The 20,715-nt window shown below is 41.3% G+C and overlaps 1 protein-coding gene and 1 pseudogene across 2 annotated transcripts; one reads left to right on the forward strand and one right to left on the reverse strand.

Moving 5' to 3' along the window:
• The first annotated feature begins 16,573 nt into the window (after positions 1–16,573).
• Positions 16,574–18,250, forward strand: LOC147465309 (uncharacterized; annotated as a pseudogene). Its single transcript, XR_015187985.1, has 2 exons — positions 16,574–16,741; positions 17,107–18,250. The product of XR_015187985.1 is annotated as an uncharacterized LOC147465309 (transcript).
• Positions 18,251–18,641: 391 nt separating this feature from the next.
• Positions 18,642–20,493, reverse strand: LOC147465310 (uncharacterized). The gene has a single exon (XM_086511523.1). It carries the CDS (start codon positions 20,336–20,338, stop codon positions 19,817–19,819), a length of 522 nt encoding a protein of 173 aa, XP_086367649.1. The 5' UTR covers positions 20,339–20,493; the 3' UTR covers positions 18,642–19,816.
• Positions 20,494–20,715: the final 222 nt, after the last annotated feature.

The raw sequence follows: 20,715 nt of genomic DNA on the forward strand, positions 1-20,715 counted from the left end.
GCATCAAATAAAAATTTGTAGGAAGGACAATAAACAATTGTGTCACAAGCTAAACGCACAGTGCCTCCCCGGCAATGGTGCCAAAAATGTCGTATCGTTGGGGACTTGTTGTGCGCTACGTGTGAGCCACTAAGGCTATAAATATGCAACCCATGAGCGGGGAAGCTTGGGAATGAAAACGGTGTGTCACTCACCTCTGTCTTTCTGTCGTCGCACAAATCTGGCGTTGTTGTGAAGAGGGAGCCTGCCGATATTGCTGCTCAACCATTTGACCGCGTCCAATGCTACCGTAAGGCTCAATTGCATACATACACACACACACACACACACACACACTCATGAGCACACAATGGAGAAGGAGATAGAGATAAGGCAAGAGCACTCTCTTTAGCATGCACCTCTCAGAATGAGGGATTTAGGTCACAATGACCCTTTTACATGGGTTTGGCCCATTCACACATTGGTGTCCATACTGGTAAATCAACATAAAAGTTACTGTCAATTGAGATATGTGCTGCGCTTCTCATCGACGATCTCCCAATCACCTATAGGACTGACAAGCCCGGTCCCTGACTCAAAACAATGTGATATCCTTGGATGTTAATTGGGCCGACGTCTAGCCTCATATTCGCCCAATGCTGACTCCACTGTATGACTCGTAAAACATCATCATACAGGTCTCCATCATTGGTTAACAGCTTCAAAGAATGACTGCCCGCCAAACGGCCGCCAAAGGGGGCCCCAAGGGTAAATGCATGAGTGGGAAAGGAAAAATAAAAGCACAGGTAGGGAATGAGGGCACATCGAGGAACAAAAGAGCTTGTAGAGGCTTGGATGGGGCTCAAACAACGGTGATCATGAAATGAAAGTTGATCAACATCCCTCGGGTGCTCTTGTTTAGTGTCATATTTGCAAATTTTGGTCCACCTCGATCGTTGCTATGCCACATCATCAACGTTGTTTCCCACAGCCCAAGCAATGATGACATTGTTTTTTCTTAGGGAGGGGACACTATATATATAAAAAGGAATTTTGGGCATGCAATAAGGGAGAATAATAACATCAAAGAGAAGGGGGAAGCGAGGCTTGGTGGTAAGGGAAGAAGGGGGTTGAGCACAAAGGTATCTCCCTCGCTCTGTCTCTTTCCTTCTCGACTATCCTCTCTCTTTCTCTTGACTAAGCAAGAGGAGGTGAAGCCCATAGGTAGTGAAGGGCAAAGGAGAACTTGACGGAATTTGAAGAAAGAAAAGAGAGCAAGAGGAGGAGAGTTCCTGAGAGAGGCAATTAAGGCAGTGGGGAAAGCAATTAGAAGAGAAATTTTGGGGATCTTCTTGAAGGCAATCAAAGAGCAGTTGCTTGTTTTTTTGGCACAAGGGGAGGTAAGCTTTTGAGAAAGGGTACAAGGAGCTCAGGGAGGAGCAATTGGAGCTTGAATTTTTGGCAACACAAGACAAGAAGTAAGGAGCTCAAGGAGAGCTATCAGGATAAGATTAGGCAATCAAAAAATGCCACATAGAGATAGTTTGCAAAGCTTTTGATGATAATTGAATCATGAAGAATGACACAGAGAACATGAATGAAGTTTGCAGAATTCAAGGGGAAATTGAAGCAATCAGAGTGGCATGGAGGAGATTTCCATCACCATCATCAATTTAAACTTGATTAATCATCTTGTTAAGGTACCAAGCTGTTAACGGCTTGCTTAATCTTATAAAGGGAGCTTAAACTCCTAGTTATCAATTAACCCAAGTGACAGTGTCTTTAATGACCCGCCTTGGCTAATGATTAAGCTGTACTTAAGACTCTACTCAAGTTAACGATGATTACAATTATTGCCAAAGCTTTTAGTTTCTGTTGTTCTCTCTCTCACACACCTCCCACAGCCATGGGCCCCTCTCCTTCCCCACTCACATTTCGAACACATATCCCCCGACAACAAAATATGTGCCTTTCCCTATAGTCTTGTTGTACCATCCAAGAAAACACAGACACATGGAGGTTTGGACGTAGATTACGAACCTTGCAGTCCTGTCAATTTTGATTCATACTTGAATACTACTTCACTATAGTTTGTACAACAAAAATCTCACAACCTAATTGAGTGCAATATGTAAACTATGGTGGAGATTCAACATAATGTCTTTTTAGATTTATAATAAACGAAAGCCATGCATACATTGTAATCAATGTGTTCCAAGAGACAACCATTTTTACATAAAGGTCATCAAGAACTTTATGTGCTTAGGGGCATAACATTTGACATACATATCAATTAAAGCATTACATTTGGCATACATATCGTGCATAAATCAACTTGTTCCAAGAGACATCCATTTTTACATAAAGGTCATCAGGAACTTTATGTGCTTAGGGGCATAACATTTGACATACATATTGATTAAAGCATTACATTTGACGATACATATCGATTAAAGCACTGCCATGCACAACATGACTCTCCAACAACCATTTATCTCTTTCTAGTCCGCATTGCAACTCAATGTCCTAGAAACAAAGGAATTCTATTGATAAATGATGCGTATTAAGTCCACGCATATGAGTGATATAAAGCACATGAGGACTTTTCTCCCCCATGAACAATTAAGGGCACAAGCAGAATCAATGATGGCAAGGGAGAAGAGCACCCAGGGTAGAATATGCAGGATGCAAGGAGGAGAATTCTACTAGACTTGTTGCAATCAACATCTGAAAAAACTCAAAGAGGGAGTTAGTGGTAGAGGCTATACGTCGGGATTGCTCCCTAATACCCATAGAGGCATGTCATGAAATAGTTTTTCAATGAAGTAAATATTACCTAGTAATGCCCTTCTTTCTTAATGACTAGGACATTGAATTGAAAATCGGCATACATGTAGGTATTCACATCTTGTGGATTAGTCTAAGGTCTTGATGCATTGTCTTGAACACACTCAAAAGGGATTATATCTAGTTTGAAATGTTACTTATTATCTATGCTTAAACCAATCATGTTGTAGATTCTCAACCAAATGAAGGTTGAAAAGTTTGGTCCTGCCCTAGAGCTTGATTGCGATGTCCAAAAAGGGATGCACGTTGATCTCTCTCTCTCTCTCTCTCTCTCTCTCTCTCTCTCTCTCTCTCTCTCTCTCTCTCTCTCTCCCCCCCATCCAACAACACACTCACTAGAAATTTTTTCCATGGAATTCAATAGCTATGTTATCTATAGGGCTACCCCACAAGACTCAACACTTGAAATTCAATCGTACTTCCAAAAATTGGGTAGAATTGGAGTAGTCAATTGAAAGAGTGTCAAAATTGATGTTGAGAATTTTGTATAGATGTCAATTTAAAGAGTGTCCAAAGTTTTTACTACCTTGTTGGATATGTTTCTTTTACTAGGAGGAAAGATTACATCCAAACCCCAAGAAGGGGATATGGATGGAAAAAGTTCAGGTAAGGATGCATGGAATGGTGAATCCTCTACTTTGAGGAGGAGGGATCAGATACAACTTTGTCATTGGATGGAGGTGGATCCCGTACAACTAGCAGTAAGGAGCCAATTTTGATGATAGTAGATAGGAGTGTAGATAGTGATGACTACATCGACGGTGGTGGTGATAGAGCCTTGGGAATAGGGGGTGTTGATTATATAAGATTTGGCATATGTTGGTGATATTCTAGGTGTTGCCAGATGTGCAAGCAAAGACAATATCCTTTGACCCTGCTTGTAGATTGGCAACACTGTTGGCAAGGCATTTTTTCTAGAATTGTTAAATGTGTTAGTTAGCATACCCAGTATGTTAGTTAGTATGCTAGTTAGCATGCCATGTATACCTCCAAGCATGCTTAGTTGGCACACCAAATATTATAGTTGGTATGTTCAATATGCTAACTAGCATACCCTGTAAGCTATGTAGCATAATTCTACTATTCTCAGGTTGTAATTATAATTCCATGTATTCTAGTTAGCATACCCAATATGTTAGTTAACATACCCAATATGCTAGTTGGCATACCCGCTTGACATAAACTATTACCTAATTTACTAGTTAATGGTTAGCTTATCCTTTTGAACACAATGATTGGACCTCACTTATAGGTTGGATATCAGATAGTTGTGAACCCTGCTTATATCACAAGTAGCATTTTATGTCTACTTCTTGATTTTTTTAAAGCCACTTTAGACTGTTTGTAGCTTTAGCACACTTTAGCCTTTTTTGTTGGAAAGGGGGTGTTTCATCGCAAACCTAGATTATCAATGGCATAAACTTTGATGTATGTTGATTCATAATTTACCTAATGACTGGTTATTAGTACCTTCTACTAACTAGCATGTGCTGATGCTGTTTAACTAGGAAGGATTTAGCATTTTGTAAATTCCTCAAACTAACCAATCAGTTGCATGGTTTTAATTTTTTTGAGTAAACCATAGATGGTTTGGCCTAAGATGGTTTATTTTTAGATTTCATCACAAAACAAGAACATCTTAAAACAAAAAAATGGGGCTTCATGGGATACAAGATGGGTAAGACACTTGGATCAGAAGGGGTGACGGCCTTTTGATCAGAATTTAATCTAATTATTATGTATAATTTCCTTTAAAAATTGGGTTAACTAGCTATTTTTACATCCTATTATTAAAATACCACTTGGATTAGAATGGGTGATGGCCTTCTAATCACAAGCCTAAGAAGTATTTTATAGAATATTTTTGAAACACGCATTTTAAACCTGATGAGGAGGGTCTTAGCGGATTGACTAAACGGGCATCCACCTAGCTAGACACGTAGCCGAACACCACATTTTGTACTCTATTATTTTGCAAGTTTAGTGATACTCTATGTAAATCCTGATTCCAGAGTAGCAGGTCAATTCCCTGAGGACACGTAGCCAAACACCACATTTTGTACTCTATTATTTTTCCAGGCAACTGATCGTTGAGTGGTGGTTTGCTTGTTGAGTTGTTGCGTTATCTTGTTAGGTTCATTTCTTAAGATTGACAACCTCAAAGAGTCTTCGTGCCCCAGCTGTGTCACTTCCCTGAGTATTGGCATTATGTTAGTGCCAAATAGCTATGCTACAAACATCCGTTGCGCAACGACTCGCTAAGAGAGGAGCAATGTCCTCCAAGTCTCATTGTGGCATTATCATTATATCTTTTTGGGAATGGATACTTGCTGATTCAAACTCTTTATGAATGGTAGGTATAAGTTTAAAAAGGTTGTAAGTAGTACATGGATAACAACAAATAGGTTCATTGACACTTGTAATACATATTCAAGGCTAACAAAGGCTAAAAAATCTGTTGTCTTGTTTATATGGATGGAGGTGAGGACTCTATCTTTAATTAGGATCTTTTTAGCTTTGTTGTTGTCCATCATCGTTGAAATTGGCCTTTGTCACTTTAGTATCAGTTGTTCTTAACTATCTTATGTACAAATTACTAGAATGATACCTCATTCTCATTATGGTGTACAAAAATGAATCAAAGACTGAGTCGTTTTTGTGATAATCCTTGTCCTTTGTCTAAAGTAGTTGTCTTTACTTGGTGAGCCAAAGGGTCTTTTTGCAGTATATAAATGCAGAAGCCACCATGTGCATTAGATTTATTTAATTTTTTTAAACCTTGCTTCCATGAAAAGCTCTAAAAAAAACTCCATCGTGAAAAACTACCAAGTGAATGAGATAAAAAATCACTTTGCATTGCAATTCGATCTTCTATTCACAGATCATCAAGTTGATGGTACTTTGAATGCTTGCAAACGTGCCCGGGGAGGTCACCTAATAAAAATGTGACCTATCACGTGAGTTCAACAGAAGGGTATTTAAAGTTCTTGAAACTTACAGAAATATATATACAGAAGGGCATTATTTTTTCAAATTTGAAGAAAAGTTACATATTTTAAAAGAAAAGGGTACATTATATTCTTAACAAAATTCACAGATAAGGGGTTTTACAAACATGTCTTGAACGCACGTGATATGGTAGTTTTACACACAGTGAACCCCCCGAGCAAACGTGATGAGCACTCATATATTTTGTGCGATCAACCCATGGCAGAGGTCTATTCTAGTGCTATTGAAACAGAAGATATTAGGTTTGAATCAATGATTAGTTGGCCTAATCTGGAGTGGAATCACCAACACTCAATGCTCAACACATTTTTTTTACTAATGCTATCAGGCTAATAGCGATGCAGGCGACAGAGACCGAAGAAAGGGAACGAGTACATCAAAGTGGACATGAGGGCAGAAAAGCTTAGCAGGATTGATCAAACCAAAGCTTATGATGGTTATCCTCAGATAATTAAGCCAGTGGCTTCATTGCTAGCTACTTGTGCTTTTAGCAAAGTGTGTGACTGGATTAGTGGCAGACAGCTTAATGTCAAGGGAAAGGCATTGGGGAATATTTCCACTAGTGCAAGTCATGGTTTAATGAGTCTTTGGCTTCAGTCGCACTCCTCATCCAGCTCTATTGATAGACTATCTGTAAATTTGATGAGACAAGCATTTTGGAACAATCAAAAACATCTCTCATGACCAGTTCAATGCAGAATCTAGTGTCCACGGGAGTTGGTTAATGTGTAGCTCCAAGGAGATGCAACAGCATTGCAACAAAAGTCAAGTAGTAAACCATGCAGGTGCCTACGCTGCCGACCAGGTGAAAAAGAATAGTCAAAGAGAAGAAGAAAAATTAGCTAATTCTTTTTTCCACACAAAGTGATTTGCAGATGTTGGAGAAGCTAACGAACACGGACTGCGAAGTAATGGAAATTTTGGAGACAAGCATACAAATATGCCAACACCTATTAGCCTCCAAGAGTAGTTTCACGGTTTCCCATTCAACAACTGTTGGAATTAGGGTTGCAAAGAAACACACACAGCTTGGACAAGATGAAGGAAGCTCAAGGCACACAATAGAGAGTGTGTTACTTAGTGTGCAATGGAAAGATAGATAGCCCTAGAGTGATGGGCGTATATACAATGCACGGGGGAAAAAAACCTCCTAAAGAGGGAAAAAATGCCCCGACGGTCCTAGTGTGTTCACACACATCAATACCACATGTATACGGTAACAAATCCCCCCTGGAGTGATGCGGTGAACGAGAGCTGGCACATGAGTAAAGGGAAGTGCCATGCCCTGAGGACAGGATCAGTCCACAAAGGGGAGTAAGCCCAAAGCTTTGTGGAAAGCTTCAAGCTTCTCACAAGACAATGCCTTTGTGAAAAGATCTGCAAGGTTGTCCTGTGTTGGCACATAAGCCAAGTTGATCTCTCCTGCTGAGAGCCTCTCCCTGACATAGTGGTAATGCACCTCAATGTGCTTTGTGCGAGCATGAAAAATTGGGTTCCTCGCAACTGCCAATGCGCTCTGACTGTGAGTGTAGATAGTGTTGGCAGTGTCCTGTCCAACACCCAAATCAGCCATAAGGCATCTGAGCCATACACACTCAACTGTAGCTCTGAAGACTGCCCTGTACTCAGCCTCACAACTCGAAGTGGCCACAGTAGGTTGCTTCTTGCTCAACCATGATATACATGAACTGTCAAGCATGAAACAAAAACCACTTGTGGACATTTGCGTGTCAAAACAACCAGCCCAATCTGAGTCCGAAAAAGCATGTAAGTCTGGCGGCAATGATCCCCCCTTGGGATAAAACAAGCCAAGATGTAAAGTGCCACTAAGGTAGCGGAAAATCCTGTTGACAGGCCTGCCAATGCTTAGACCCTGGGCTATGCATAAATCTGCTGACCTGTGAGACTGCAAACTGAATATCCGGCCTCGTGTTGCATACATAAATGAGGTAGCCAACAGCATTTTGGTAAAGAGTGACATCAGCAGGATCACTAGCATCATGAAGACTCAACATCAAACCGGTTTCCATGGGAGTGGCAATAGGTTTGCAATCCTCAAGTCCAAACCTACATAGCAATGTCTCTATGTAACTTTTCTGACACAAGGCAATACCACCATCACACTGCTTAAACTGTATACCCAAATAATGATGCAACAGCCCCAAATCTCTCATCTTGAAAGTAGCATTCAAATCAGCCTTAAATTCAGCAATATGTCTCTCATTTGGTCCAGTGATCAGCAAATCATCAACATAAAGAACCACAATGAGAAGTACATCACCCTCACGCTTTACATACAATGTGCTTTCTGTTGGACTGTTACGAAAGCCTTGTTTGACCAAATGAGTGTCAGCTTTCTCATACCAAGCACGAGGAGATTGCTTCAACCCATACAAAGCCTTGTTACATTTGCACACTTTGTCCTCTTGTCCTTTTATGACAAAACCGTGAGGCTGCGTTACATAAACTTCCTCAAATATATCACCATTCAAGAAAGCAGTAACAACGTCTGATTGATGTACATCCCAACCAAAATGAGCTGCCAATGCACATAGAAAACGCACAGTAGTCATACGAAAAGTGGGAGCAAAAGTTTCTTCATAATCTATGCCTTTTTTATGTGCATAACCCTTTGCAACAAGTCGAGCCTTATGGCGATCGATATCACCATCCGGTTTGCGTTTCAACTTGTAAACCAACTTCGTACCAATGGCCTTTTTGCCAGGAGACAAATCACAAAAAGTCCATGTGTCATTTTCTATAAGTGCATCATATTCTGATTGCATGGCAGCCATCCAATTTTCTGAATTCTGTGCTTCATCAAAAGTCAGAGGCTCCTCAACATCATGTAAGCTAGACATAGCCAAAGCATAACAATCTGATGCATAAGATGCATGGCGAGAGCCTGAACGAGTACGACTAGACAAAGATGCATCCAATTTACTGTCATGCAAAGTGTGCATCAGCCATTTTGGCATACCTCTAGCCTGCTCATTTTCAGCCCTTTCCTCATCAAGTACATCATGTACATCTGCATCAGTAATAGGCTGATCTAAAACATTTTCAGAAACCCCCATAGGCTGTACATTTGCCTCATTGGAACTTACATTCGTATTTCCACCACTGAAAAGAGGCAACAAAGTGTCATAAATGTCCTGTGAGCTTACATTACTGTCTCTAGTACATGACAGCAAGGGCTGAACAGAATCTTCCACAAACACTACATCCCGAGAAACCAGAATACGTTTTGTTTGCGGATGATACAACCTGTAACCTTTGCTTTCAGCACTATAACCAACAAAAATACATTTGACAACCTTATCATCCAATTTTCTGCGCTGCACTTGTGGCACCAAAGCATATGCCAAACAGCCAAAAACACGCATGTGCTCAATAGAAGGCTTTCTATCATGCCATGCTTCATATGGAGTAATAGACTGCAAAGCTTTCGTAGGACACCTGTTAAGTACATAAGTGGCACACATGATGGCCTCAAGCCAAAAAGAATGCGGAAAAGCTTGACTTTTGACCATACATCGTGCCATTTCCGTCAGTGACCTGTTTTTCCTCTCAGCAACACCATTTTGTTGAGGTGTATAAGGCCCTGTACATTGGTGTTTTATCCCACGACTAGCCAGAAATGCATTAAATTCATGAGACATATACTCCCCCCCCTCGATCGGAACGGAGGGTGCCCATAGTACATTTTGAGACATTTTCAGCCATAGCCAGAAATTGTTTGAAGCACATAAAAACTTCGGACTTCGCTTTCAGGGGAAATACCCATCCATGCCTGGAGTAATCATCAATGAAAGTCACGAAGTACAGGTAATTGCCCAAGGACGGAATTTGCATGGGCCCACAAACATCACTATGCACAAACTTCAACCTGCATGTGGCCCAAACTGAACCATCCTTTGGAAATTTAGAACGCTGCATCTTACCCAAAATATAGCCTTCACAAACATGTTTGACAGGTGCTTCAAGAGGCGGCAAAGAAGCAACCATATCAGATTTCTGCAAACGCAGCAAACTGGCAAAATTCAGATGACCAAAACGTGCATGCCAAAGTTTTGCATCTGAAAAAGCCCTTGAATCTGCAACAGCATTTGCAAAAATTTTTCCACACTTGTCATACAAAGTGAGCTTATACAGCCCACGGCACAAAAGCCCAGATGCAACAATTTCATCACCAAAACTGAGATCATGAACTGTACATCTGTCATCCACAAATTTGACTACAAGTCCAAGCCTAGCAAGTGCGGATACAGACAAGAGATTCTTCTTGATCCCAGGTACATAAAGTGCATCAACAAGTGTGAAGGAACTGCCATTAGCAGCAGTGAGCACAATATTTCCAACTCCTTGAACTGGATAAGAGGCGTTGTTGGCACAAGTGACTGAATTCCCATGAGGGACAGACTCAAGAGAGGTAAACAATTCACGATGTGAGGTAATGTGCTTTGTAGCACCACTGTCGAAATACCACACATGTGAATCTGCAGCAACTGACAAGCATGCATCATGGACAGCAGGATTGTAAGTGCACACTACGCTAAAAGCCCATTCTGCATCAACATCAGTAACACAGTCTCCTTTCACAGAATACTCAACAATGGCTGCATTTGTAGTGGAACCAGCATTTGCAGTGGAACCACCCTCTTTCTTCTTAGCCTCTTTGGCCTTCAACTTAGGACACGACTTGATCAAGTGATCATTGTCTTTACAATAATGGCAACGCATCTTCTTTTTGCCCTTATCACCAGAATTGCCAGACGAAGTGCTGCCAGCAGAAGCATTAGGAACAAAATTTTTGCCACTCGCAGCAGAACCATAAGAAGTGGCTGCATTACTGTTACCACCCTTTCTTTGAGAAGCAATAAAAGCCTGTTCAACTGCACGCTGCCTAGTCCTGTTTTTTCTGGAAAGTGACTCTTGCAACAGCAATGTGCATAATGCATCAAACTTGACAACTTCAGAATTTCCTTGGGTCATAAGTCTCCAAGTACTAGCAAAAGTCTGGTAGGAATCTGGTAAGGCATCAAGAACAGTCTGCACAAGGGAACTATCTGAAATTACTTCACCTGCAGAAATAAGATGCTCATTGATATCCTTGACACTAGCAAGGAAAGTGTCCATATCATCTTCCTCATGCATAATCTTCGACTCCAGCTCTTTACGCAGCAAAGCAATTTTAGCCTCATTGCGGCTTGCATAAAGACCTGCTAAAATATCCCAAGCCTGTTTTGCAGATTTTGCTGAACGGATGTGAGGAACAATGGTGTGCTTCACAGACAACGCAATCAGTGCATGAGCCTACGCATCCTTAACATCCCAACGAGCTTGTTATGTCGTAGGAAAAACAACTCCAACAGCTGCAATCCTTGCAGCAAGACCTGCAACATCCTCAACATCGCCTACATCCTCAGAACCAGGACGTACATCAATGTCCTGCACAATGTTCTGCATCATATAAGCCCACATAGGGTAGTTGTCCCCATCCAACCTGTCCTCAGCAGCAAACATCTTGAACACATATGTGTTGTTGTTGTCAGCCATGGTAAATGTTGTACCTGATGTGAAAACTGCCCGAAAATAGGAGAAATGGAGCGGGAACAACTTGTGCTATATAGCACAAACCGTAGAAGACTATAAGGCACCTGTTATGCAAAAAATGGCACTGACAGAAATTCTGCACAAAATGACGAAATAGCATATGCAGTACTGCCTGTAGTGGAAACAGAGGCCGAAATGAGCCCAAATCAAAATTCTGAGTAGACCAAGCTCTTCAAGATCTCCCAAAATTTTTGTCGACCTGCGAACACTCGCCAAAGCTCACTGAAATCGGAGAAAGTGAGTAGGCGTGTGCTGGAGCAGCTGGCGACTAAGCCCGGGCGGACGTGACCTGCTCTGATACCAATTGTTGGAATTAGGGTTGCAGAGAAACACACACAGCTTGGAGAAGACGAAGGAAGCTCAAGGCACACAATAGAGAGTGTGTTACTTAGTGTGCAATGGAAAGATAGATAGCCCTAGAGTGATGGGCGTATATACAATGCACGGGGGGGAAAAACCTCCTAAAGAGGGAAAAAATGCCCCGGCGGTCCTAGTGTGTTCACACACATCACTACCACATGTATATGGTAACAACAACTAGGTGGGATAGCAGAAACTCTATAGACAATATGGCCAATATTGCGGCCTGTAAAGAGCTTCTCTTGCTAATAACCATGATTCAATGGAAGATCCTATGAGCAAAGGTCCATGTACGCAGCAACTATGATCTCAAGTTCAAATGGCTACAAATGACAGACATCAGTTTGGTATTGTAGCCAACACAAACCCTCATTTTCCCTGGGAGGAAAGCTACTCTAGGTTGGGTAGTGAAAATCTATTCACGTCTTCTCAAAGGTCTTTTGTGAAATAGGCAATTGAGGTAGAAACTCCATATAGCAGCTATAGTATGCCAAACAGGTCGAGTGCAATTATTGCCAACAACGACTTAACATCTTATAGTGCAAGGCATACTGTTGCTAATATATTGTCTAAGTGCGGAACCAATTTCAACATCAAGAGGATTGTATAGAGTTTGCCTACTGTCGAATGCAATTTGCAACCTCAAGATTCAAAATTATTTTATTTAGTTATACACTCAATACATCATATATGTTGGGTGCCAAGCGCCCTCGTTTGCAAATACATTTCTCATGATGTTGCATCTTATCTCGGTTTTCTTGTAGAGATGAGTCAACTTTCTTTGCATCTCTTATTGGCTTAGCATATAAGATCCATTACATCGGCAAAAATTCAAGGAGGGTTGTCTTAACAGAGGGGTTGGCTTGGGTGCTGCGAATTGGAGGGTCGCCAATAGGGCTTGACAAGGAGAGTTGATCGCATGGGGTGGTGGCGACGACATCGATTGGACTAAACATATGGAATCTGGTCGTATGCAAAAAAGGACTAGATTTCTCATAATCTTCATGCCGCCACCTCAACTGCATCATTAAGAGAACTACTAATGCCTCTGTCGTAATCATTGACTTCTCCATCTTTTGTGGGGATTGCACCTTGAGAGCCTTCAAGTTGCATGTTTTGACTAGATATATTAGATTCTAATGGATGGTTGTTGCACCCATTGCATGCGAAAAGTGGTTATTAGAGGCCCAAAATCAATGAATCTTTAGAGTTGTTTTTTTCTCATACTGCTCAAAGCACGAGAGTGAAGGAAGTTCAAAAGCAGACCTTCAATGCAGAAAACAAATCTATTGCTCTTGAAAGTGAGATCGTTGTCAAAGGCATCAATAGATCTTTAATTATAGTTGTTGGTGGCGAGCTTGAGTATGCCATCTCTATGGCAAGAAGACATAATTGCTGATCGAAGCATCTTACAACACACACACATACACACACACACACACATACACACACACACACACACACACACACACACACATATATATATATATATATATATATATATAGAGAGAGAGAGAGAGGGGGGGAGAGAGAGAGAGATGGTAATACTGATCAGAATGACATAGAAGATAAAGTTACATATGTGTTTTTTGTGTATGGCAGGGAGGATATATATTCACAACACTACACATTCCATTTGCACAAGCACGTCTCCAACTTGGCATGGCACGGCTTCCGTTTCTTATAACGTTTTGGAGAAACCACAGTGCCAACTCTCCACCATACTTTTGTATGGCACCTCTGTATGACTTGCACTATATACTTTGCACTTTCAATTTGTGATGTTTTATTGCAAGATGATATGTTTAACTATTCACATTTCTTTTTTGTATCTCGACACGAATATCGGCGTGTAGATTGGACAATGAAAAAGAAGTAGTGCAACATTGCAAGTCAGTAAAGCACCTCATTTATTGTTGCAACTCATTCATGTTTTTGTATTTTCTTGTTTTATAAATTTTTGCATTAATTCCTTTGCTTCGATTTATTTGGATCTCATTTTCAAGACTATGCACGATGTCGATCAACATCTGCGCATGTTAGTTACACACACAACTCTTTACATGTGGTTTTTAGTAGCCAATGCATGTGATGTATATTTACATTAGTGAATGCATGTGGTGCATCACAATAGTGAATTCACCTTGTGCATCTTTACTTTAGCTCTAAGTAATTGATACCATACTAGGTGTCAAAATAATTGATGTCATACTATATATGCCCTCGTTTCTCTCGTACTAGGTGTCAATATGAAGTTCTCAAGACCTAGAAGATTACAGTCCAAGTATCAATAAGCTAGGGAGAAAATTGTAGCCAACTTGAAACTAGCTTACCGTCCATATGCTAAGTCATGGTTTAAAATTACTGCATTGTATAAAAATTGGAGCATGCAATGTAACATCTTTTCTCACAATAATCTAGAAATATGTCCCTCCTGCACGGCGGCATACCTCACATATATAGCGATAAACAAGCTCGACACACAAAAGATATAGACACTCCTGCTGTCCTCACTTATGTATTATTTATGGGCGCTTTGCCATTGGAGCGGGAACAAACAAGACTTAGCAACATTGCATCTACAATCCATTACCAATTCAAGATACCAACCACAAATCAGCAGTAACCCCTTTCTATTCATGAGACCGATGAGTGACATTTGGACATAAAAGAGGCAGATATTATAATTATAGAGGAGATATCCATATTAACGCAAACAACTTTTTACCTTATCGTAAGACAAAATGTCAACGTAACAAGCAATACATTGGCAGATCCCTTCAATGACAAATGTGTTCTCTTTCTCGGTGATCTTGCCCAACTACCTAGTTTGTAGTCACGCATGGGAGCTTTGTAACACATGCCATATCACAAGCTCGGTCCACTATCTACATGCAAATTTCTCTAGGATTTCATGCTCTGTAAGACATGCAACAGACCCTGAATTTCTTCAGTTTTTGACCATTATTCGTGAAAGAAAACCAGTTGTAGATGAGATCAATTGTACCTTGGGTGCATGTATTATAGATGAAGCACATATGCATGACTACTCAACAACTCTACTCCGATAATATGTTCTCACAGATCAAACATCCAATACTATAAAAAACTGGCCTTCAATAAGTATGTAAGTTATGCAATCAAACTGCCATTACAAAAGTTGAAATGAAGACGAATGGGGGTAACATAAATGTCCTTTAGTAGTAGATCCTAGAACCTAAGTTCAACGAGCTAGATTTGATTGCAATTGGCGTGTGTGGCGTGATCACTAAAAACACCGACTTGACAATCGGTGTCCCAAACGCTGCAACATGCATTGTCGATGCCATAATATAAAACACATAAGGTAAGGTTACATGTATCACTGTCCTCATTCATTGTACTGATAATAACTACAAAAGAAGAAAGGCAAAGCACAAATGACCACAAAATAAGAAAGGAAAGGCAAAACACACTCGACATCCACCTTCAAAAATGCACTGGAAAAAACATTCATCAGTAGACAACCTCGTGGATATAATCTTAACTTTGTCTCCTCCCATAAACATTATAGCATTTTTCAAATGTATATCCCTTTCACACAGTGCCGACCTTGCCAAATTAGTCATGCTTTTGTTCCCTTCAGTGGTGGATACTAAATGTATATGTCCTATTGTATTCTATATATGTTATATAGCAAGGCCCACCAAGCAAGACTAGTTTGAATTGTTATGTTCTTTTGTGTATAAGTATGAGTTTAAAAACAACACCACACACACACACACAGATATATATATATATATATATATATATATATATATATATATATATATATATGCATTGTCGATGCCATAATATAAAACACAGAAGGTAAGGTTACATGTATCAGTGTCCTCATTCATTGTACTGATAATAACTACAAAAGAAGAAAGGAAAAGCACAAATGACTACAAAATAAGAAAGGAAAGGCAAAACACACTCAACATCCACCTTCAAAAATGCAAGCAGACGTTTTGTGCTACCAACCATTCGATGAAAATTTTCTTTTTGAAATACTTTTCGTTTGCAAGAATTTACATGTAGCACGTATACTGGAAAAAACATTCATCAATAGACAACCTCGTGGATATAATCTCAACTATAACCATCCCTATAATTGATGCACTTAACTTTGTCTCCTCCCATAAACATTATAGCATTTTTCAAATGTATATCCCTTTCACACAGTGCCGACCTTGCCAAATTAGTCATGTTCTTGTTCCCTTCAATGGTAACAATATGTGTGTGTATATACCCATTATTTGGTAACAATGTGCTCAACCCTTGCACGAGCTTGAGCAGGGGGTTGTGGTAGCCCGAAACTTTGTCCGCTGCCCTTTTTTGCAGTGAATCATCTTACGCCTACCAACTTCACGTCTTCACACCCAACTTTGGGTGTAAGCAATGTAAGAGGGTACTATTCAAAGAATGGTGATCAATGAAAAATGCACTACAAAGACAAAAGATGACAACTAGTTAGAATAGGAGTGTCTTTTAAGAGCACCATATCGAAACTTGAGGTAACTCTAGCCTACGATACTAGGGTTGATTATTGACAAGCAATCTTATCCCAATCTAATCCACGACTTTTGTATATTTTTGGAAAATTTAGTGTCTTGTTTGAAGGGTAACCTCAACGTTTTTAACCCGTGTCTAAATAGCCAAAAATGGGTGAAATGGGCGTTAACCTTGGCTCCAGGGCTGGAAGCAAGGCTTGGAAAATGATAGGTGAGCTTAACTCAAAGAATGTTCATCCAGAGAAATTACCATTTCAAATTCGAATGAGAAGGACCAAGTAGGAGGCACGCGAAAGGTTGTGTGAGAATGATTTTTAAATATTGTTGCAGGTTGTATGCAACGAGGTGGACGCGTCACAGAGAACGGCTGAAGCTAACTAGCAAACTTGTTACTGGTGAGGCTGCTGCCTTTGAGAGCTTTCTATTTCTTGTTGTATGAACTGTCAAGTTTTTCCTGGTGTTTCTTTAAAAGCCTGGTCGTGAGTTTGTCCTTGTTGTGCTGCGAGGGTGTAACAGGCTGCATGCCTTTTTTAGTTGACAGTCATGCTGCGATTCCATCCCTTCTTGCACTGCTGCGTCCAAACATGCAGTACCTTGTGGTGGAAGTGATTCCCTGATTGTCCTTGTTTTGTTTCGAGGCTCTAACAGGCTGCATGCCCGGTTTTTTGCTTGACTGTCATGCTACCATTTGATCTGTTCTTGCATCGGTGTGTGGAAACATGCAGTCCCAGTACCTTAGGCTTGTAGTGATTCCCTGCAGGCGCATGGCGAGATTGAAAGAAAATGCTCGTTTGAAAGGAGATGCGGCTGAGCCAAACCATTCAAAGAGGAAGGAGAGGTGGGCTATAATAATGGAGATTAGCATGACTATCTCGATTGGAGGTGATGACATAGATGTATCGCTATTGTTTGCTATGCAATCGTTCCTCGAGAAGGAGACCCTAGCTAGGCTATGTGCAATTAAGGGGGGGGGGGGGGGGGGGGGGATTTGTTGCATTTGCACTTTCAAATGATCATCCGATTGTGGACGAGCTCATTGATTTCTGCAAACAAAAAAATCAAGGAATACCTAGGTTGGGATAAAGATTCTCCAGCTGGAGCCATGGTGCTCTGTCGTGGTTTGAAACAACGGAATATGCATACATTTGAGGGGATGGTTGGCTACCGTCTAAAGGATCATGGCCAGGCGCACTTTCAAATGGCTATGCACAATAGCCAGGCAAATGGGATAAATAGGGGGGTTGAGCTCTATAGTTTGTATGGCGGTGATGAGTTGAAAAAGAACGTGTTTGACAACAGTTAATATTTTTGACAGAGCCTTTATGTTATGGAAGTATAAGTTGATGCACCCACTGGGCAGCGACTTTTTGTCGACATTGCACAAGATGTTGAAAACGGGGAGATACTACCCCTCGTCGTCTTGGGTGATGCCATATCAAGGCCAAGGGATGGAGCTAGGGAAGACGAAGGCACTTTGGAGGTGTACGGTGCACCCATCAACGAAAACATACCAAGATTTTGCCAGCATGTTTATAAATAGTCAAATGTATACCAGTACCCATCCACGAGCTGATTGGTGTCTGTCTCGGTGGCAAGATTTCCAAAGGTGTGTTATTGCATACATGTAACAACAATCTGAACTATATGCTTGTTGACTTGCAAACATCTTGCACCCAGCCCGGCAAGTGCAGTTGTTGCTGGTAATGATCAGCAAGACAATGAAGAAATCGAGGACGAGACTGGCAATGCTGACTATATCCCGCTGGTTCACAAGATTGGAGTCACGACCGTTGCATGATGCCATCTATTGAGTTTATGGTTTCCTTCTTTTGCTTTATTTTGTTTAAATAAAGCTATGTGAAGAGCAGCCGTGATAATTTTGTTGTCTGTGTGAAGGGTAGCAATGGAACACAATCAAGAAAGTGACTTTTTGATGACGGCAAGAGAATCACAGTCGGATGATTTATTGGACCAGATCGAAGAGCCACGGCTAGACAAAATAGAGGAGTTGACACCGCAAATTTTGCACGAACTATGTGGAGATAAGTTGAATGATGACAAAAGTTTTCGCATGGAAGTAATAACAACAAACCGTGGTCTCAAAGTAGCAATCGAAAGTTACCAAGGAGAGCTTGCCGATGTCCAGATGTTTAGGCTTGAAGAACAAATTTTCGCATTGCGCAAGGAAGTGTCATGCTTCTTGAAGACACAGCTAAATAAACTGAATGCCCTGAAAATTAAAATTACAGTGATACTCAGCAAGAATGGCAGTCAATAGAAACTTTCTGTAAATACGATTGCCATGTATAAGTTACTGCGAGAGATAAGTTTTTGGCTATCTACTTGATTTGTACCGGCACTTGTAAATATACACCGATCATTACAAACATTTTTGTTCTGATACTGTGTAACTCCCTAATCCAGCATAGAGATGCTTTCTTTCCTCTCAGTGCTTCTCTCTCTCTCTCTCTCTCTCTCTCTCGTGTCTAGGTTAGAATAACTCCTGCTGGACATAAAATCTTCGCTGCTCTAGGTTAGGAATTGCCTGGTCGTTCACCTGAGTTGTTGGTGTCTTCACCCATATGAACACAGACTACGTCGGCGTGGAACAGCCAGCTGCATGAAATAGTACGCGAGCAGACAACGGTCTAAAAGAGGCAGGTCCATCAAATGCTGCGCGTGTTTTGAACTGCAGCTTGGTATGGCTGGAAAATTCTTCCAGGACAGCTTGAACTTTGCGCGCTTCAGCAGAGCACCCAACACAGGAAGGTATCTCGCGAGATTCCGCTAATTGAACCTCGACGTACCAAAATAGGTATGTGAAAGAATCATTAAAGAAGTGATTGTTGCCCTTGGAAAAAAGAAGAACTCGACGAGCACAAGAAGTTTTGGACAAGTTTTCACAATAATTCCCACATTGTCACTTATCTCAACATCATGAGCTTTTGTGAGGGAGGCACCTCATACCTAGCTAGGTACGATTGGGAGCAAGGGATCGCTAGCCCGGTGGGGGGCTGGTGGTTCCCTATCCCCAATCGTACATAGCTAGGTATACGGTGCCTCTCAAGTAGAAGCTCATGATGTTATGCATTGCATGGAAAACATTGGAAAAGACTCCATTTTCCTACATGAGAAAATCTCTAAATCTTCCTGTGGAGTAGAATTGGACAATTCTCGTTGTCTTGATAGTTGACGGTGGGTAAGTGATCAAGAAAGGTTGGCTCACCTATGTCTAACGTTTTGTAGCATCTGGAGATGCCAAGAGATAATTCAAGGCTATGCGGGTTACTGTGTACATTTCTTTCCGGAGATTTTAATACAAACATCCACTCACAATAGTGAGTTTGACAAAAAGACAAAAAAAAAAAAAAAGAAGGTAAATAGATATTGCCTCAAATGTGGGGCATATTCCTTCTCAAAGGCACATAGGTAGGTAGTTAGGAAAGCTGAATTGTGGCTGATAGGAAAGCTTAGAGTTGGAGCTCCGACGCCAAGCGGAACCACATTTCTTGAGCATAGTGCTGGCAATTGGACGAGAGCACATGGAAATAAGGGTTGTAGTCCGCTAGGATGGCTTCCACGCGCCGCAGCCCAAGAGCGCGAGGGAGGCAACCGTGGATCTGTTTGCAAAGTGTAAGGGGCGTGTGAGCCAGACCATTGGCCAGCAGAAGATGCTCTAGTGATGTGTACCAGAGAATGCGGATGCCCGCCTGCTCGGGAGGGGCCGCCACTTTGTCCGCCAGTATGAAACGAACATGCTGCCCCTGTGGGTCTTGCAGCTGCACTAGCAGCATGTGGTGCTCCAGCCGCTCTGCCTCCACTATCCAGCCCGTTTGCGAGTTTGGGTGCGTCACGTAGCTCACGCTCTGCACCATCATCCGCTTCATCAGCACCTCATCTTCTTGGCTTGCAGCAGTTCTAGGCACTGTGTTGTGAACCTCCCCTTTCGCCTTCAACACTGGCAGCTGGAGCGCTGATGGAGCAGAACCCATCTCTCTCTCTCTCTCTCTCTCTCTCTCTCTGTGTGCCTGATAACAACCAAGGCAAGCTTCTTGAGAACGGATGGCTCTCTCGCTCTCTCTCTCTCAGGCAGGCAGGCAGGCAAAGAGAGAGAGAGGGGGAGAGAGCCGCCGGGGGGGGGGGAGCCATCCGTTCCCGAACAAAGCGCACGCACTCTTTATTCCACTCTTCCACTCACCGAAGGTGATCATGACCTGATAATCTACGATATCCTGATGGAATGACGGTCCCGCATAGGCTAGGGCAGAGAGTCATATCGTAATGAAATAAATGGAGAAACACTGACAAGCTATATATATATATAATATATATATATATATATGTGTGTGTATATATATATTTATATAAA

This window comes from Adiantum capillus-veneris, chromosome 1 (genome assembly GCF_014529385.1).
Source record: "Adiantum capillus-veneris isolate H3 chromosome 1, ASM1452938v2, whole genome shotgun sequence".
Taxonomy (NCBI): Eukaryota; Viridiplantae; Streptophyta; class Polypodiopsida; order Polypodiales; family Pteridaceae; genus Adiantum; species Adiantum capillus-veneris.